Consider the following 21,877-nt stretch of genomic DNA (forward strand, 5'->3'; position numbering starts at 1 on the left):
TACGTCTGTAAGCTATACGCGTGTGTTAAGGGTTACACGCTTGCTATTCAAAGAACATGCCAAAACTATATTCTTTTGGGAGAAAATTTATTTTAAGAGCCATAGAAACCGACTATTTGATGGCGTATCAACAAATTCCTGTAAAGTCGGCAAACGCATTGGCGGTTGCTCTGGTGCTGCAAATGTTTACAGGCAGCAATCACTTAACATCAGGTAACTCGTCTGCTCGTTTGCCCGATATTTATATTGCAGGACTGCACTTATAAAAAAGAGTTTTCTGATTTTCGCGTGCCACTAACAAGGTAGTCCTCTTAAGATCAATGTAGAACCTTGATTATTCCATCATAAGCCTGGTCTCAAATAGGCATACAGAGAGTTTGTTGTGGGCTCTTCTCAGACCTGAGCGCGTTTGGAACCCTCGTAGCTTTAGTTTTACTTTTAAGTTTACGTAATTAATTATCACCACTATTTCATCTTACACATCCAACAAATGATTATCAAAAAGTTTACAATTATACATTTGAATATATGATTTTGATTTGATTTGATTTGTGGCTAGATTAAAAAATAAATATTAATACTTACTTATATCTACGTTATATTATTTAGTTAAAAACGTAGTGAGACGTGTAATATCAATAATACACTTTGCGAAATCAACGCGTGACCTCTACTATTGCCTCGATTGGTTTCAAAATATGAATGCTAAATTGGGTGGTACGACCACCCCGTTCGGATCGCTTAAGAAAATTCCATGAATGCAAAATAAGGCACTAACAACACAACGTACTGTCTGTGTCGTGTTGAGCTTGATTAGAACTTACTGTAGATTGTATGGGCCACTTTTGTAGTTGTTTATGACTTATGAAAATGTCAGCTCATTTGTAGCTACTCGTAGGTTGAATTTTGGGAGCTCTGTACAATTTTTCTCTTCGCTTTTTATATAACTTTATTTGAATACTAGATGACGCCCGCGACTTCGCGTGGATTTAGGTTTTTTAAAAATGCCGTGGGAATAAGCTAACTCTGTGCCAAAATTTATCAAAATCGGTTAAACTGTTGGGCCATGAAAAGCTAGCAGACAGACAGACACACTTTCGCATAAATAATATTAGTATGGATTATTAAAGTAGGTATGAGAAATTTTGTGCGGCCCAAAAATATTCTTACAAATCGAAATTATCGAAATAAGGAGACAAAAAGGGTAAGGATAAAAATGTAAATAGAGAAAATACCTATTAGGTACCTTTATTCTTATAGTTAACTTTGAATAGTCATTAATGTCACGCAATCCATAACCGTATAATACCATAAAACCATTAAAAGTACAAAAAGTTATCAAACAATAACAATAATTGCTGTGTTTATAAAAAACGACAAGAGGCACTCGAAAGAATATCGAAGGAACGCGACCGCGCGGCAAAAGTGACTAACTTTTAAAACGTTATATGGACGGCTATAAAATGTTCGTTCCCGTACGAGCACAATACTTGCAGAAATATTTTTGAATACGGAATTAGGTTTGCCAAAAGCGCGGGGAGCAGATAAGGCAAAAAAAAAAACAAATTTGTAACGGGTAAAGTTTTTGGAGGCCGAATGTCTCCCTTGGGTGCTGAATCTTCGGCATTGGTCGTAAAACGCGGGACGTGGCCAAGCGGGCAAATTTGTCCTGAGTGCGACCTATGACGTTTTGATGGAACGCTCCCCGACCGATTCCCGTACCCTAGATTCATATTCATAACCAGCACTCCGTCTGTTCCTATCGCTTTCTATCTGAGGCCTCCATAATTTTAAAAAAAAATTGAAATTGTAAAATAATCATGCGAACGCATTCAGCAATAGATTGGCTCGTTAAAAATGTCGTTAAAAAGTAAAACTCCATTCCGAACAACTCGAAGAAATAACAGAGCACGAATGTCCCATGCATGATGCTCGCCTCTTCAAAAGAATGGCACCCGTGTCTAAGCTATCTTGTAGGAATTTTAAATTGGACGAATCGCTCAAATGTAAATGGTTTTCCTTTATACCCCATCCTCTTGGGCAGCCCACCCCCATCTATTGCGCGCCTAGAGGCGACTGGCATACCAACACACACGCACACACTCGCTAAAGCCTACGTCGCAAATCACCAATAGAGCGAGATCCCTGTGCTTACATACGTCATCCGTACTCTAGCCTCGTTTGCATAGAGCCGCGGGAGGTTTAAAGGTGCAACATACAGTGGTATCGTTAGGCTAACGCATACACGGGAGACCCACACAGGCTCGCATCTCATCTCGAACATACTACTAGGAGTAATGCGAGTGTGAATACGTAAATACGCGTCGAGATCGCGAGTTCAAAAACGCGAAAAGCAATATGTCTTCATAGCGGTGCAGGAAATCTTTTTCGGGGACTCTAACAAAGGAGTGCGAGTTGCTATCGGGAAGGGAAATCTCGTGTTTTTGATGCGTTATCAAAGTCGTGCTTAGATTTTTGAATGTTGGCACTATTTACATAATATCCTTCACAACTAGTAGGTATCTTCGTCAAACGAAACAATCTACATAATATTATACCTAATAGTAAACTATTCTTGTCATAACCTTTTGAATATGAATAAGTAAGTATATTTTTTGCGCAGCACTATTTTTTTATTTTGTTCAAAAAAACCTCCTCAGTGTGCGAACAGTGGATTCCTAATAGCTAATTCTTTTTTACACAATTTCTAAACTAAATTAAATTGCTAGGTCTAAATCTAATGCTACTACCTTTTTGGCTTTTCCGCAGGAAGCATTATAAAAGGAACATATATATTTAGACTTGTCATTTCAATTCAGAAATTAAATCAAATAAAAAGGTATTTATTTCATGCATGACAACAGTTGTCCCGCATGAAACAAATACCTTTTTACTAGTGTCTCTAGTGCTATGTCTCTAATGTCTGATGTGACTCTGCCACCCTTTCGGAACGCAGTTCTACTGAGTAGAGCCGCCAAGAAACTCAGCAGTTGCTCTTTCAAATCGTAAATATTAGCCCAAAACAAAAATTAAGTAATTCTAATCTGGTGAAGTAATACGGCGAACCCTACACTATCAGGGATCACTATCAGGCTGGGTGGGTTTCGATAAACCAATAGCTTTAATTAATCAGCCTCTCCCACACATTAAACCTTTACGACTTCGCCTTAGCACGTGAGCCTCATCGGGAAATAGCATTTGATCCTAAGAAGTCATACAACATTGAAGCTAACATTTTAGACATCAGGTAGCTTTAATAAAAGGTAGAAAAGATTTTATAACGCAACTACAAGTAGGTACGCGACAGGTCGAGATAGCTATCGGGGAGGAAATGCCCCGTACACCCACACAGCCCCCGCACTAACCCGGTGCGGGCAACTGCGGGTGACGTGCGGGTGTGTGGAGCGTCCTCCGCCTCATATCCTGATTGCCATCTCGACCTGTCGCGGACTATTTAAAGTTGGTAGAATAATTATGATCCCGCGACTTCAAGCGCGTGGATTTAGATTTTTTAAATCCTGTGAGGGCTCAACATAAATAAACTTATAATAAAAAAACCGGCAATGCGAGTGACTCGTACACGTACCTGTGCACAAGAAATAACACTTTTTAATGTTTATATGGTTCCGTACCCGAAGGGTGCCAACGGGACCCTATTACATCGTAAAACTGCGCTATTACTAAGCTTTCGCTGTCCGTCCGTCGTATCCGTCTGTCAGCGGGCTGTATCTCGTGAACCGTAATAGGTAGAAAGTTGAAATTTTCACAGAGTGAGTATTTATATTGCCAAACAATAAATAAGTAATAAAAAATTCAAATGTTATTTCTCGTACTATGGTACGGAATCCTTCATGTGTGAGTTCCACTCGCACTTGACCGATTTTTATAGTTATAGTTATACCTACCAATACAAAAAGTTGGTGTTTAAGCTTTCCGTTAAAATGAAGAAATACAATAGGTACCTACATGACGCGTCTCAGGATTTCTGGAAATTCCCCCTCTCACTGATTTTCAAAAATTCCACAAGAGCCAAGCTCAGCTGTGATTTTTAAAATAATAATATGTAGGTACATAAATCTTAGTTTATTATTTCCCCTTTAATATCTTATTTGCTATTAAGTATTAATTCAAATAATTAAATATTAATAAATAATTAAATACTTGTCGCATAGTTGTTACATGTATGTCTCGCTGTATGTTACGTATACAAAAACAGCTGATTCAGCTTAAATAAAATTATTTACAAAATAAAAACAATGAAACTTTTCACGCTACTCAACACTAGATGGCGCTAGGTGCATTCTATTTATTATTACTCGTTTATTTAGCTTCGCCGATACGAAAACTGTTAGCATTTTATTTCCACTGAGATGAGATGAATTATTATTTATAATAATATACTTTCCTAGTTATATTAAAGAAACTTGTTTTCCTCGTTGCGAAACTTTTCAGTTTTAATGAATGAACTCGACTGTCCGTACTTTTTCCATTTATAAGTTTGGAGCGTCTTTTAACTTTGGTACAGCTACTAATAAATAATTTATAACTGAAATAAAATTTAAAAAAAAAAAAAAACAATAGCCATGTTAAATGACTAATATTCCCATTTTCTCTCCAACTAAGCATCAAGCTTGTGCTAGGAGTAGGTACGACAATAGTGCAATGAGCGGGGTTTGAACTGTCGACCTTTCCGACCGTTATATTGTACGGTCTACCTATAAGAAATCGTATTTTTAGTAAGTAGCTACTAGCTACCTGATATTATTATCAAGTGTACAGTTATAAGGAAAACAATGCGAAGAAACTCCTTATACCTCCTAACGACCTCAGAGCAAGTGGTGAGCGGGCATTAATTTAACTTTATGGTTTTTGCGTTTGTCATAAACGCGACTTGCCGGTGATTTGTGGTGCTCTCTAACTAGCGATAGTTAGGTACGAAATATTTGTATTAGATATACCGATAGTTATTAATATTTAATTTTCGAGACATACTTTTTTCCGCTGATAAAAATGCAATTACGCATCTCGCCCAAGAGCGGGTATGTGGGACTCACTGGCTTCACAGAATATAATATAATAGTAGGTACCTACCTACTGGCACTGTGAGACTCTCTGGCTCACATGACTCTCTTTGACTCTCTGGGGTACAGCATACCCACTAAAACCCCCAGCGGTACGGTCCGCGTCAAGTATAAGACGTCTCAGGATCCCGGATAACGGATGCGACTGAGACGTCCCGACGTTGAGCCGGCACAGGTTTACACCGAATACCTAAGGCGGGAAAAGTGAGCATAATGTCTCCTTATTCTCCCCTGTCTTCTTCTGCCGAGCGGGTGGGCTTCAGCGTCCAACTCTCGTTCCCACTTCGCGTCCTCTTTATGTGTTATAACACACAAGGAGGACGCGGTGATACCTCCAGTGATATGACAGTTTCACAGAAGGAGGGCATTACTCTCCAACTCGTCTCACTACCGATCATGTCGTCTGTTATGTTCGAGACATCCTTACAGGATATATAATAATAATTGTAAGCCAACAAAAAAGCCTATACCTAATGAGCTTCCAGAAGACAAAAATTGAAGATGTCTCTCAACAAGTAGGTACAAAGTTTTCATAAAACGTAAACTTATTGAAAAATCCTATTACAATGTAAAGGATTATTTAAATGATAAGAAAGCAGCTTTGTGATTGTGATAGTTCTAAGTTTAAGTGATCTTGTAAAGTGATGATAATAAAAATAATACCCGGCTGAGTTTGTTATGGGCTCTTCTCAGCCCTGGGCGCGTTTAGAACCCGCGTAGCTTTAGTTTTTAAGTTCGCGTAAAAATTATCATCACTATATATCTTACAAATACAACAACCGACTATCAAAAGAGTAATTTATTATTACATATTTTAAATAAATTGACTTTGATTTGATTCAATTGTAGACTTTGAGTACGTACAGAATGTGTTCATTAAATAGTAGATAATATGAATATCACACGTGACACGAATCATTTAGTGATGATCACAACGCGCAATCACAAGTTTCAATCGCCACGCGTCAGTGAGCTAAACTCCTCTCATACTTCGAGAGAAGAGAGAACCGATTTTTCGTATCTGGAAGAGGAATGATACAGGTAAGATTTTTGGCTCAAACTTCGGGCACGCCTGGACGGACAACATGCGTTATCTATGTAGCTACTCCAAGTCCATGGTGAAGATTGTGTAAATACCATCATGTTAATATGCTCAAGTTATATATTTCTTAACCCGTATCGTGATCAGGCGCACTGAATCACACATTCCAACCATGCATCAAACAAGTCCTCAAAGTTCAAAACTAGCATCTCCTTCGCACCTCTTGTTTCTTACAGCGCCCATTTATCACCATTTGAATAAATTCAATATGTACATTGAATTGCGTGTAATTAATGGTTTTATTCGTTTAGCACTTAAAACGCTTTAAGGGCGTCGTGTCCAAACATCTTCCATCTCTCTCATTTCAATGGCGAAAAGCAAGATAGAGGAACTCCACCAGAACACCCGCTGGCTTAGATCATTAATATTGATTTGTGGTCAATCAGAGTAAGGATTTCACTTTTAATATTTTTTTTTTAATTCTCACTCGGAATGGTTTTAAGGAGCCAACTTTATTAGGGCCTATGATACTCTTTCGTACAATGACATCTCTTATAATATTTTATGTGCATAATAGGGTTGTCATACAAAAGAGAATCGTTCAATTTCTTTCTGTATGCGCTTTAACGAAATTTTTACGTAGCTAGAGCTTCCTTGAACATAAAATGAAATAGGGAAAAATCTTAAGTATCCAATGTAATTATATGTTTATATATTACTTTACGATTTTATTTTTCATATGACAGTTTTATTATAAGTATTGATAATATAATATTAAAATATTATATGTATTTCCAAGTAAGAAAATAAATTGGCATGAAAGTCTGAAGTCCGGAAAAGATTTTTTTAAATAATTTTCTAAATAAAATAGACATCTATTTTGCACAATGCTGCTTAGGTATATGACAACCCTATCGACAACAAATCGAATGCAAAGTAAAAATGTCGCATATATGGACAAATTCACTTAGAAGGGCCGAAATACGAATTTTATAATATTTTTGTTCATTCACTTAATTATTAAGATATGCACAATTACTTTTTGTATGGAGTATGTTTTTAAGAAAATGTTTGCAGTACCTACTTACCTAGTTTTATCGACACTTTTGTATGTGTTTTCAGATATTATTATAATTAGGTCGATATTTCATTCGCCAAATCTGTTAGTTTATTTAGCGAAATTAGTCTTAAACTAAATGAGTAGGTACTAGGTAGTTCAATTGAAAACACAGGGTGTAACCAGAACGCTGGCAAAAACGAAGACAAGTGATAGTACTGATGATTACTGATATCATGATCAACCCATCACCGGCTCACTACAGAGCGCGGGTCTCCTCTCAGAGTGAGAAGAGTTTTTGGCCATAGTCTACCACGCTGGCCATGTGCGGATTGGTAGACTTCACCTATTACTGATATGATACCACAAAAAAGGCGAAATGAAAGACTCCTATAATTTTGCGAAACTTTACGATATATTGCAAATAAAACATCTGACTTACTCTAGATGTCAACGAAAGTTGCGTAAGTAGGCCACTCGGACTCAATGCCGCATCGTAGGCGGGGCATTGATCCAAATTTTGCACGCTATACATTGCGGGTTTGAAAAATACTAAATCACTAAAACTACAAAATGAGGCAAATCGTTATTGTATTGTGTTTAGGTAGTATAACAATAACTATTTCTTATATCTATTATCTATCTATTTTTTATAACAATAATATATTTTTGCTAGTGTTCTGGTTACAGCATTGTATAAACTGTAAAGTGCCGTATCAATATTTTTTTAATAGAAGATGAAAAACGTGACATTGTATAAAGTCAGCCCGTCGCGTCTGTCTGGGTGAAATTATCTGGGTTATATTCTACTGCTGAATGGATTTTAGTCAGTTTTACCTAATAAGTATTATCCCTCAGAAGAAATTAGCTACCTAACCTTCTAGCATAGTCTAGATTTAAAGTCTACCCAGATAGCCGTAGCGTATCAGCAATGTTATTTACAAATTACATTTTACTGATAGAGAATCAAATTAATTAAAGCTCGCATTGTTGTGTATAAATGGTTATGAATCATAAAGGGATTTTCAAAGAACTTCAATACAATATTGCGATAATCAATCAATAGAAAGCAAATATAAAGGGCATGCAGTGAAGGTCAAAGGAATCTGCACAATCATGAGTGCAATGATTGCTAGTCATTACTCATCTTCAAATAATAGTTTGCACCCCATAGCTTTCCATGGTTTTAAATCTTACATGCAGCATTCAATCAGAATGAACTACAGTGAAACCACGCTAAAATGGTCGTTCTTAACCATGATTTTTGTTTACGTGACATGTCGCAAACTACACTAATTTGTCCATGAATTCCATGAATTCTCACTGACGAAGCATTTACTAGGTACTTACATAAAACATACTATCGAAAACTCTGTTAATGTATCAAACTGCGTTGAACATAATATAATTTTTTGTACAGTGAAATTTCATCGAATTTTGAAATCTGTCAGATTTGCCCGATTTTCTTCAGTGCGAATGAAAATTTAACAGAAAAGTTATGAGATTCGTCACTTACGATGACCTGTTGCTAAAAACTATGATGGTCATTATTTCATAAATGATAGTTTAAAAAAACTGTCTAAGAAAATTAATAATTTTACTATACCTATTGACCAGGGTATCACTCGAACAAAGGTATCACACTTAATTTTGTTTTAAAGTTTCGCTTATCATATTGTTTAGAAAATTAAAATTTTCAAAATTAAAATTTTCAAAATTAAAATTATTTTTTCTAAAAGTCTACTACAACCTTACAGCTCTTATAGGTAGTTTAATTTTATAAAATGGCTGTAGCACACAGACAGACAAATAGACGGAAAGATGGAATAGATGAAACTATTAGTGTTCCTAACTCTACTACGAAACCCTAAAATGTTCTAATTCGTTACTGCGTCACAATATTATGTTCCTAACTGTCCCAATAATAACGTGTGCACGTAAAAACTTAGAGTAGTTTCATCCCAAGGGACCAATCTGTTACAAGCGTACTACACTTCACAGCAAGACGCAATTCCGTCCACACTTTCATTAATTATTCCGAGTTAGATAAGACACTGCATTCTTAATGACCCTCGGACAGGGGCCATTGCTCACCGACGTGTGACTGCACTTGCTTTTATTTCCAATGCCATCATTAAGCTTTGTGCATCAAGTGGTCATTCCGAGAAGAGCTGACTGTATCTTGCTCTATATTACTTTGTTGCATAGAAACCATACTGATGTTTTGTCTTGGTATTTTTAATTTGAAATATGCGAAACTTTTTGTAAATGTTGTACCAGTTGTAATCCAGGTGGGGATGCCCCGAACACCCGCTAATCCGGAGCGGATTAGCGCGGGTGACATGCGGGTGTGCAGGGCGTCCCCCCGCCTCATACCCCGATTGACATGTCGACCTGCCGCATACTATACTTAATCTGCTCAAATTGACAAATCTGTATAGTGCAACTTGCAGCAAGCATGCAATATTGTGCATCACCCGCCCTTCCACGATGTGAGCTTTTCATTTTTATGCAGAATATTGGGGCCGATTCTCTAGTACACAATCTCTAAACTAAACTAAATTAACAGGTCTAAATCTAGTGCTTTCCTTTTCCGCAAGCAAAATTATGAAAGGGATAGCAATAGATTTAGACGTGATATTTTAGTTTAGTTTAGGGATTGTGTACAAAGGAATTAGCCACAATATCTTTGGACGCAATCCATTAATCTTTTTCTAGGTCTTTAGATCCACATTTCTGGCTTGTAGGCTAGCAATATAATCGAATAATATTCGGATTTGTTAAGAATATAATATTATTATATAGAAAACCAAGTTTTTGTTGCCGTCATTAAAATTTCAATCCGACTTTTTATAGGTGTTTTAAACATCTCGTAGTTTCAAATGTTTCGATACAATTTAACAAATCGTCACAACACAATCTTTTCGTTCAAACAAAATGCTCTATAAAGTTCCACTCGCCGCGTATATTTCTTAATAACCGCTCATTCGTTTCAATAGCTTCACGTATTAGCCTTATTAGTCCTCGAACGCGATGCAAATGTCGCGAATTTATCTTAATGTCGCATTCATTATAACGATTTGTTGGTAATAACTGCGACATCATGAGTTTGATTTCACAACCTATTTTGCTGCAGTGTACGTAAATCAAAAACCATGAACTCTGAAGACATGGCGTGAAATCTATATACAAAAAAAAGAAACATCATCATTCTTATCATCAACTACTGAACACAGATCTCCTCTCAGACGGAGAAGAAGTTAAGCCATAGTCTACCACGCTGGTCAAGTGAGGATTGGCAGACTTTACACACTTTTGAAAACATTATAGAGAATGATGATGATGCCCGCGTGGGAACTCTTTGATTTTCCGGGATAAAAAGTAGCCTATGTCCTTCCCCGGGACGGGATCCCAAATCGGTTGAACGGATGGGCCGTGAAAGACTAGCAGAGAGACAGACAGACAGACAGACACACTTTCGCATTTATAATATTAGTATGGATTTGCGCATGCATATTTCGTTACAATGTTTTCCATCATCGTGTAGTTAACCAGTGATATATTTTAATAGGGTCTTGGACTGTACTAATAAAATGAAGTGATTTTTGGTACAGCGGTAGGTATTTTTACCATGAACGCTGTACGGAAGGTGAATAAAGACGTCACATAATAACAAATTAATTTCTGCGGGAAAATTTTAAAAAAATATTTGTCGTTTACGCCATGAGTCGTCTATAATCGCTTTCCGTACAGCGTGACGTTAATAATTAATTATTTTTAAAATGAATAAAAATCATGATTTTTATAATCATTCTAAAAAAAAATCTAAAAAATCACGACATTTTATTTCTACTGTCCAAGACCTCAATACGCACGTAACTCCAATCGAAAAGTTAGAGGTGGATGCCCTAAAAAGAAACATAAAAATACCTAATTAAAGAAACACATCCTAAGTAAGATGATCACTGCTCAATCAGTATCGACTCTGGGTATAGAGCCTTAATTATTTATTAAACTCATCTTATTCGAAATATCATCGCCCGGTTGCCGAAGGTTGGTTTGACAAATGCCATGCACCTATCTACGGTGTCGGGACCAACCGGTTCGGAACCCAAATTAATCATTACGTGCGTTTTGTTTGACTACGGTTGACAGCGAAAATTAATTAAAATTCCATATAAAAAACACAACAAAACCAATCAGGTGTCTTCGTGCTAGTGCGCCTACTTCGTTTTATTTTGCGTGCGGTCAAAGAATAATAAATGTAAAAAATTAAGATTAGGTTTTTGTTTGTTTTCGTCAGCTACGAAAGGGAAATGCCCTTTCGTCAAAGGGTTTTTGGCCAAAGTGCATCCATCAATGAAATTAATTAAAGGCATTAGGACTGAGATCACAGATCAAGAAACAAGCACTTTTTTGGACATAGAACTAGGAGGAACTTTTATAAACCTTTTTGTTTATTTGTTTCTCAGTCAAAAATAATGCAATACCTACATTGCCAAGATTGCCATTACGAGCGGAATTAGTTGAGTGTCTTTTAATTACGCCGGAGTGTTACGCACAAATCGTTACGAGCAATATTTCAGTCGTTAAATAAGTTTTTTTTAGTAGGTATTCATAACATTAATGGATGAATTTTGGGCAAAAATGGGCGTTTCCCTTTTAGCTGTTAAATTATTATAAAAAGGAGCTTATATATTTTTAGGTGTACCTACCAGGTGCACGTACCTTAGCAAAAATATACATACAAGCTACTTTTCTACAATAGGTAGGTAGTAGGTTATCATGTTTTTTATTATTTCATATTATATTAATTTTGTAATCGATGAACCACCCATCAAAATATTGCAGGTCAAAAAGAAACTGTATACTAACGCAAATCAATTTATGTACTGTATATTTTTTCCGTCGTTAATTTTAGAAAGTAAAAAAGCTTACTAAATGATTCCAGTAGGTACTCATATTCTATTAAACAGCAAAAAAAGCTTTATATTGTGTACTGTCATTAATAATAAAAAAATTACATAATTTTTTAATATAAAAAGCCTCTGTGAGTCACTGGACATACTGTTCAAATTACTACGAGGGACATTCTACAACCAGTTCATAATCTTTGTCCGCCTTATCTATAACACGTTCGGTAGCCGATCGTTCGCTCTTCCGTTAGTAATTTGACAGTTCGGATGACAGATTACGATTCCGTATAGACCACCAAAGAAATTCTCGTTCGTTGTCAACCGATACATTTTTGTTTATGAGACAACGTTATCGGTTAATTGGAGCTTCTGTGTGCTTAGGTGAGGGTCCGCCCACGCGTATGTGACATTTTCGGTTGCTTGTCGTATTGATGTCGTATCGATGTCGTTCGATTAATCGGACGATATCATGAATTATATAATAATTTAATCTTGTCAATTAAATAATAATTATTCACAAGCCAGAGGTAACGGGTTAAACTCCCGGTCTTCCAGGATTCTTAAAGACTGTCTAAAGCCTTGGTCAAACATAAACGCGTTGCAGCATTGCCAGTGCTTAGGTAGACTACAAGAAACTATATGAATGTGAAGTATAATCACAATGCGAGAACACATGGCATTGATGGTGACAATGTTACTTCATAATTCATAAATTATGTAGTATCCTGTTTGACCAAAGCTTAATTAATTCACAATACAACCGTATTGAATCTGACTATTTTGATAGGTGCCTAATACATAATTATTATTTTTATAAAACGTAATACTTACAAAAAAAAAAACAAAAACATTGAGATGTTTGCGTTTAATGATCAATTAAGTATGTTTTTGTACTTTTCAAGTAGATGCTAGGTATCTTATTTTATTTTTATAAATCAAGACAAAAAATTAAACAATCTTAAAGAGCTGCCTAATAAGTACTTATACGTATGTACATACAGGGGCGTCTGAAACAAAAAATCTTGTCTAATATTTTTTCCTCAAATTCGTCATCTGCAAAGTAGTTTGCTTCCATAATTCATTTAATTAAAAATTTGCAAGACACTGTGGGAAACTTTCTAAAATAGCATTAGAATTTAAAAGGTAGGGTGTAAGTTATACAGTGCATGTTGATAATAGTCGTAATTACTAGCCGCTAAGACATGAATTAGAATGCTAAATAACAAATAACAAGGCGAGGTCTTACTTAGAGCTAACGCAAACGACCGCTATTCGTTTGAACCCGATTATTTTTATCAACATCCGATTTTAGTAGACGGTGAGTAGCGGTGTCTGATTTTACATCTCTTTTACGAACTCTGTCGTCTGGTTCCGCATTCTTGTTGTTGGTAATGTCAATATCTACTTACTCCGATTTTTGTATTAGGTACATTAGACCACATTTTTATGGCGCTTTTAAGTGTACCTGTATCTAACTTTAATTTCAATGTCGGCCAATTGGAGTTATAGCATAAGGATATTTCAAAAAAAATTGTTTTTAGTGATGATTAAAATACATACAGAAGGTTTTCCAAAATATGGCAAACCCAATTTTAAATTATCGATTGAATTAAAAAGCAAGTCAAATTTATGACGTCAAATTTTACTTTTTCATACACGCTTCCATACTAAACGTGTGATTTGAGGTTTGTAAAAGAGTTGCTGATTTGATTAATTCGCAATATCTTTATTATTACAGTAGATGTAAAACCTCGGTGCTTGCGAGGTTAGTACGTAAGTTACACAAATTGTAATATTATTGCGTTTTCAACTGTCACTGGTGATAAGACCCATAGGTATGTTCTATATTTTCACTGATTTAAATTAAACATTCTATAATAAAACATCCGATACTAATCGGTCGTCTGCGATGCGTTAAAGAGCAAAGCGGGCGGTCCATTTCGTCAAATACAATAAAATAGTTATCTAATTTCACAATACATTTCTCGTAAACGTCTGATATTTAAATATAAATCGAAAGAACGGAACACAATGGTGTAATCGATAATTGAATTCAGCATTGATGAACTTTACACCGGCCGACCTCTTAAGACGTGACAGATTAGAATGGAATCTATTCGAGTAACTATCTAGAGCTGATATCACTTGCGGATAAATTAAATCATGCTCATTGGGCAGATTGGAGTTCGCTCAATTTGATCCTGTTACCCAAGTAGTTAAGTACGCGACATGTCAATATGGTAATTGGGAAGGCAACACCCCGCACACCGCACAGCCCCCAGGCTAACCCGGTGCGGGTGAATGCGGGTGACTTGCGTGTGTGTGGGGCATCCCCCCCGCCTCATACCTACACTAGGGCAGTATAGATAAAAATGCCAACTTTTGATAGTTGTAACATCTCCATAGACATGTCATTACATGTCAGATTAGGCAAGTCACCGTCTGTCGTCATACTTAATGCCAATTAAAAGATTTGGGATTGTGAATCTTTGTTTGCGGCTGACTAATGCAGGCCGCTTGACATGACCGACGCTGTACCTTTTTGGAGTACTTTTTTGTTACCTTTTATCCTTTTAAGGAGTGATGCCTAGAGAATGAACCGTTTTAAAGTAGGTATAAATAACCCGCAAATTGCTATTGAGCTGGAACCATGTCTCATTAAGATCGAAATGACGTCATTTGACGTGTATTTTAGTAAAAATACATAATATACTATCAGCTCGTAATTTCAGTCTAGTGCTGACCACGGTGACCACGCGTATTAGCAATTTGCGGGACTTATACCTACCACTGAAATTAATGGAGGTGTTTTTATAAAATAAAAATATAGGTTGTAGCCTATCTATACTTATATTATAATGAGGTAAGGTTTGTGAGTTTATTTATAGGAAGTAATCACTGGAACTACTGAACTGATTTTGAAAATTCTTTCACCAGTAGAAAGCTCCATTATTCTTGATTGCCAAACGCTTTGTTTTATTTTTTAAAAATATAGATGCCTACGAAAATTGTAATAAGCAACCCGTGCGAAGCCGGGGCGGGTAGCTAGTATAAAAATAAAACCATAAACTTATTTACTAAGATATTATTATTATTATTATCATCAACGTGCCTAACCAACAGAACAAAACAGGGGCTCTAGAAATGTGAGATTTTGCAAGTAGGTAGTTTTTGTATAAAACGTATCATATACCTACCTAAGAATGGATTTTCGGAAATTCCTACGAAATATTAAAAAACCTCATTCCACGTAGACAAAGTCGCGAGGATAAGCTAGTTTATGCTTTGTTTGTTGACACATCTCTCTTACGGCTCTCTTAATGCTGTCAACAAAGCAGCAGCTGCAGCCAGAAAATGCTAATTAGTCGTAAGACGTAAATGGCTTATTTAGAAAGCAATAAAATTGTAATAATGTTACCAATAAATATTGCTTTAACAGTTAATTAATTCTGAATTATACAGTAGTCTCTAATCAGGCTATAATTTTAAATTAAGTAAGTACCTACTATAGACTCCAATTTTTTTGAAAACGCGGGTACAATGCCAAAAGCCTAAGTATATGACACACGCTTATAACACAGTTTACCTTCTAAGATGAGGCAGAAAATTCGCGTAGAATAACCCTGTATTAATAATAATAAAGATGGTTGCCCACCGTACGTATTCACGCGTCTCACATATTAACCTTTAAGTGATCACGGAGCTTATAAGTCAAAGATGGCGGGATCCACGTCGTGGCGACCGAAACGGCACTAATTAATATAAACACAATAGAACGAAACACAATATCGCCGACACGACTAGGAATTAGAGAGAACTTTGAGTAATATGGATGGGAATAACGCGGTACCTACTTTACTTTGATGCAGTTGCAATATACTTACTCTTGCGTGTATAGTAGTGTACAATCTTGAACCACAAGACGTCTAACTATTTTAAAACAAGCAAAAGTTCAACAAATTTCATTCTATTTCAGTTCTGATCAATGATTTTTGAATTGTCAACTCTCTAAGTATGTCTCTTGTCGACTGTCTAGTTTATTCGAGCTTATATTGGGAAATATCATTAATTAATTAATTAATTAATTAAGCCTTTATTTAACTTCCTTATCTCTATATACAATGTTTTCTTATAACTACTCGTCTATCTAATAGGTATTCTTTGTTTTTACAACTTTTTCGCTTAATCTTATGTTAGTTTTGCTAGTATAATTATGTTGGTAAAATAATTAAGTGTGTTTTGTATGTGTGAAGTTTACTTGTTGTAGGTATGTAGTGGTAGGTAGTTAATAAATTATTATAATATTAATTTACAAAAGTTACAAAATTGATTTTTTATGTGAGTAGGTATTCTGTGTAGTGTAGATAAGGATCCCATATTTGGGTATAAGGCCTCCCCCCGGTTCTGCCTTTATATTCTGTATTTTGCATTACCTAATGCAGTCTTGAAAAATCCAAAATTGTAAAAATTATGTAGGTATTTTTTTTTCAATTCTTTTTTCATATTTTACTTTTTAGATTCCTCACGTTAGTATCCCAGAATTTCTTCTCTATGCATACGTATATATTATCATAGGTATAACACCTGTTTTTATCCTATATATTCTTATTATTAAATATAAAAATTCTCATTGTATGTGCATTGATTATTTTGGGTGGTGCACGCATTATAATTTATATTCGAAACGGGGGGGTTTTGGTCTTACTCCTCCACGGTGACCAACCGTATTGGAGGAGGGGGAGGATCTTTAGACGGTGATTCTTATTCTGCTGCGCCACTATTATACGATGCTGCTGTAGACTCTGGGGTAATGTATTTTTCGTTTCTATTATAATTTGGTGTATGTTTGGTGGCCCAGTATGATGTCAGGATGTTCTTTTTTTTGTACTTGGGTCGTCTCTTTGGTTTTCCTTATAGATCCGCTATTATTTTCAGGTGATGTTTCAGGAAAATTACGTTTGTTTCCTCTGTTTGTGTTTTCTTTTGGCTCTATTTGTGATAGGATAATCATTTTATCGTATTTAATTAGTACTTTTTTCCCTTTTTCTCTCTGTTCTTTCGCCTTTTCTTGTAGTTCTTTTCTTATTTCTAAAATTTTCGGGGGGTAGTCTTCCTTTATGTAATAGTTCACCTTTTCTAGTGTTTTTTTCTTTCGTAAGATTTCAATTTTTCTTTTTAGTGTAGAGAGTGTTACGATTATCGGTCTAGCTTTTTCTCCTTTTTTACCCAGTCTTCTTGATGATTGTATTTCGAGACTTGTACAATCTATCTTCATTATATGGTGGAATAATAAGAGAATCTTATTGTGTAAGTCTTCATAGTTTTGCTCTTTTTCCTCTACACCGAAAATGACAACATTTCGTTCCCTGGTTTGTTTCTCAAGGTAGTCAAGTCTTTGTTCCTGCGAACTAACAGTAACCTGTAAATTTTGCAATTTATTTTGAACTTCGTGAAATTTCTCATTAATTTTGTTGATTAAGTTGGTTTCGCTCTTTCTGACACTTTCTTTTGTTTCGTTAATGTCCTCTTGTATATTTTTAAGTATCTTTAGTATTTCTTCCATCTTAGTTCAGTATAAGTGCTATAAATAAATTAAAAAAAAACCAAAAAAGCGAATAGTGCTACTCCGGGACTGAGGATCGAACTCGGTGAATGCTATGATAAGTCAGACGTAGTTTGCATTACGCCACCAGTTCTCTTACTTGAATCAACGAAATATGTAAGTGATATCTTCGAGTCTGAAATGTACTTGTCAGTGTATTTTATTTTTATACCAACCCTCAATAGTTCACTTTTTCGTTTCTAATTATAACACTTTGTTTTTAACTTTATAATGTTAATTTTACTAATTTTAATGTACTAATTATGTGTAAGATAATGTTTATTGATTACCTTAGTACATATTTCAGTGTATTGTAGTCCTTTAGCACTTTTGTTTACAATCTATTTTTGAACAATTGATTGTTAACGGACGATGTATTTATTTGGCCTTTTCACAGTTATCTTGCTTTGTTTATCTTGGATAACACTTCCACTCGCGAGTTGTAAGGAGTTTTACACTTATTTCACAAAAAATACAGTAATTTCGCGGATTTAGAATTTATAATTCACTTTTAATACGGACCCAGTATGTTCTGCGCACTGCAGCGCCCTCTAGCTCATATCTCTAGGAAATATCATTATGACCTTACAATTTTGGTTAATTTATTAAATAAAAGGAATTTTCTTCATGATGCGAAGTTCCTTTTCCTAACTGCTATCGTAGCCGACTCGGAACATTGATCAACAAAAGTTGCTGAAAATTATACTTACAAAACAGTCTGTCAAAAATTGAGGTGTTCAAAAATGCAGATCCGATCAAATTTTTGGAAAAAAGAAGAATAAATATATGCTAAAGAAGACGACAGTGTGTGTCGACGAAAAATCAGAAAACTCTATGCCACTATTAACAAGAACCGACAAAAGTTTGATTTTGCGACCCTTTACCCACGAATCGATCTCAGGCCCTTACGCGGTAAAGACTAATTTGAATTTTACATAATATTTAGCAAGATTTAATCATCCATGCTAATATTATAAATGCGAAAGTGTCTATCTGTCTGTCTTCTAGCTTTTCAGGGCCCATCAGTTTAACCGGTTTCGTCGAAATTTGGTGCAGACTGCAGAGATAGCTTGCATCTCAGGGACGAACATGGGCTACTTTTTAACCCGGAAAATCAAAGGGTTTCCAGTTCCCACAAGATTTTTTTAAAACCTAAATCTATGTATAGGTATACATAGTGGCGGGGCTCATCTAGTAATCAATATAAGTAATTACCATTTTAATTTCTACTCGACTGTACTCATTTTTGCAACAATTCGCTTTACTAGAAATGACGCCAATTAATAAGTCGTGATCATAAATCTACACTAATATTATAAAGAGGAAAACTTTGTTTGTTTGTTTGTTTGTTTGTTTGTTTGATTGTACTGAATAGGCTCAAAAACTACTGGACCGATTTTAAAAATTCTTTCACCATTCGAAAGCTACATTATCCACGAGTAACATAGGCTATATTTTATTTTGGAAAAAAATAGGGTTCCGTAAGATATTTGGGTTTTTCGGACACAAGGTGTAAAAAATCAACCAGAAAAGTTACTTATTTTGCGTACGCTGCCTAAACTATAAAAGATAGAACCATAAAATGTTCTAATTAATTGTAGATCTTATAAATATCTACAAAAAAGTCCGCGACACACTATACCCATCTATGTCGAGTGAGGCACAGCAACCATTTTTTTATTTAAAAATCTTGAATTTTTTTTGGACTACATTTAAACGCGTTTATTTTACTCATGCTATTAATCCTTATCAAAATAAATGATTTCATCACTAAGAACAGTTTATGGAGATAATATTTGGTCTTTGAATGATTAAAATTGGACGTTTGGTTTTGAAGTTATGGCGAAATTAAAATATTACGATTTCTGCTGCACGGCCCGATGTCGTTAAGTTTGTTTGTAGGGGTAATCTTTAGAACTACTGAACCGATTTTAAAAATTCTTTCACCAGTAGAAAGATACATTATTCCTGAGTGACATAGGCTATACGGGATCTTTAAAAACCTAAATCTACGCGGGCGAAGCCGCGGGGATCAGCTATATATCTACACTAATATTATAAAGAGGAAAACTTTGTTTGTTTGTTTGTTTGTTTGTTTGTTTGTTTGTTTGTTTGTTTGTTTGTTTGTTTGTACTGAATAGGCTCAAAAACTACTGGACCGATTTTAAAAATTCTTTCACCATTCGAAAGCTACATTATCCACGAGTAACATAGGCTATATTTTATTTTGGAAAAAAATAGGGTTCCGTAAGATATTTGGATTTTTCGGACACAAGGTGTAAAAAATCAACCAGAAAAGTTACTTATTTTGCGTACGCTGCCTAAACTATAAAAGATAGAACCATAAAATGTTCTAATTAATTGTAGATCTTATAAATATCTACAAAAAAGTCCGCGACACACTATACCCATCTATGTCGAGTGAGGCACAGCAACCATTTTTTTATTTAAAAATCTTGAATTTTTTTTGGACTACATTTAAACGCGTTTATTTCACTCATGCTATTAATCCTTATCAAAATAAATGATTTCATCACTAAGAACAGTTTATGGAGATAATATTTGGTCTTTGAATGATTAAAATTGGACGTTTGGTTTTGAAGTTATGGCGAAATTAAAATATTACGATTTCTGCTGCACGGCCCGTTGTATTATATAAAGAGGTAATGTCGTTAAGTTTGTTTGTAGGGGGTAATCTTTAGAACTACTGAACCGATTTTAAAAATTCTTTCACCAGTAGAAAGCGACATTATTCCTGAGTGACATAGGCTATACGGGATCTTTAAAAACCTAAATCTACGCGGGCGAAGCCGCGGGGATCAGCTAGTAATATTATAAAGAGGAAAACTTTGTTTGTTTGTTTGTTTGTTTGTACTGAATAGGCTCAAAAACTACTGGACCGATTTTAAAAATTCTTTCACCATTCGAAAGCTACATTATCCACGAGTAACATAGGCTATATTTTATTTTGGAAAAAATAGGGTTCCGTAAGATATTTGGGTTTTTCGGACACAAGGTGTAAAAAATCAACCAGAAAAGTTACTTATTTTGCGTACGCTGCCTAAACTATAAAAGATAGAACCATAAAATGTTCTAATTAATTGTAGATCTTATAAATATCTACAAAAAAGTCCGCGACACACTATACCCATCTATGTCGAGTGAGGCACAGCAACCATTTTTTTATTTAAAAATCTCGAATTTTTTTTGGACTACATTTAAACGCGTTTATTTTACTCATGCTATTAATCCTTATCAAAATAAATGATTTCATCACTAAGAACAGTTTATGGAGATAATTTGGTCTTTGAATGATTAAAATTGGACGTTTGAGAGGTAATGTCGTTAAGTTTGTTTGTAGGGGGTAATCTTTAGAACTACTGAACCGATTTTAAAAATTCTTTCACCAGTAGAAAGCTACATTATTCCTGACTGACATAGGCTATACGGGATCTTTAAAAACCTAAATCTACGCGGGCGAAGCCGCGGGGATCAGCTAGTGATTAATAATGAGATGTGATTCCGAGAACTCTCGACTCATTATGTGCAGGTAATTCACCGTACCTACCTAGTTCATTTGCATTCCGACTTACGTGCATAATTACTAGTCATTTAATTGCTTCGACATTATTTTGCAAATATTTGCATAATAATTTACCTAATCTATACAATGCACTGAGAAATTAATATACATCTTAGTTTGATTCTCATTAGGTACAATTGAACTGATGATGGTAGACACGTTCTAGAAATTAATATGTGTGTCTGTGCTTCGCCGGTTTTCTGTAAAAAATTGTAGTTAATACACTGTAGGTACTTACCTACACATCTTTCAATAAAATTATTGAGCTTGTGTAACTTTGTAGGCTACCTGTCATATTATTTATCTTCACATTAAAATTAAATTTGACGAGTGCCAGGCTATCATAACTGTAAAAGATAAAGCAAAAGCGATTAAAGTAAAACGAATTAAAAAGGCATTTAATAAGTAACCAAATGAGATTGTGAGTCACCAAGTTTTCAAATTACGAAGCTCATTAATGAGCCGCGAGCTTTCCCACGGCTCAGAAAGGGCATTAGACAAAATATTTCAATGAACAATGAGACTAATATTGTCTATGGCTCGTCGTTATACCTATCTATAAGTCCCGCAAATGCTATTGCGCTAGAACCATGTCT

The 21,877-nt window shown here is 35.2% G+C and overlaps 1 protein-coding gene across 1 annotated transcript; it reads right to left on the reverse strand.

Annotated features, from left to right (window-relative positions):
- Nucleotides 1–16,924: 16,924 nt before the first annotated feature.
- On the reverse strand, nucleotides 16,925–17,659 carry LOC117988537 (mRNA export factor GLE1-like). The gene has a single exon (XM_034975688.1). It carries the CDS (start codon nucleotides 17,657–17,659, stop codon nucleotides 16,925–16,927), a length of 735 nt encoding a protein of 244 aa, XP_034831579.1.
- Between the last annotated feature and the right edge of the window lie 4,218 nt (nucleotides 17,660–21,877).

This window comes from Maniola hyperantus, chromosome 14 (assembly GCF_902806685.2).
Source record: "Maniola hyperantus chromosome 14, iAphHyp1.2, whole genome shotgun sequence".
Lineage (NCBI taxonomy): Eukaryota > Metazoa > Arthropoda > Insecta > Lepidoptera > Nymphalidae > Maniola > Maniola hyperantus.

Coding starts and splice junctions, on each gene's coding strand:
- LOC117988537 (XM_034975688.1), bottom strand. CDS start 17,659: ATGGAAGAAATACTAAAGATACTTAAAAATATACAAGAGGACATTAAC.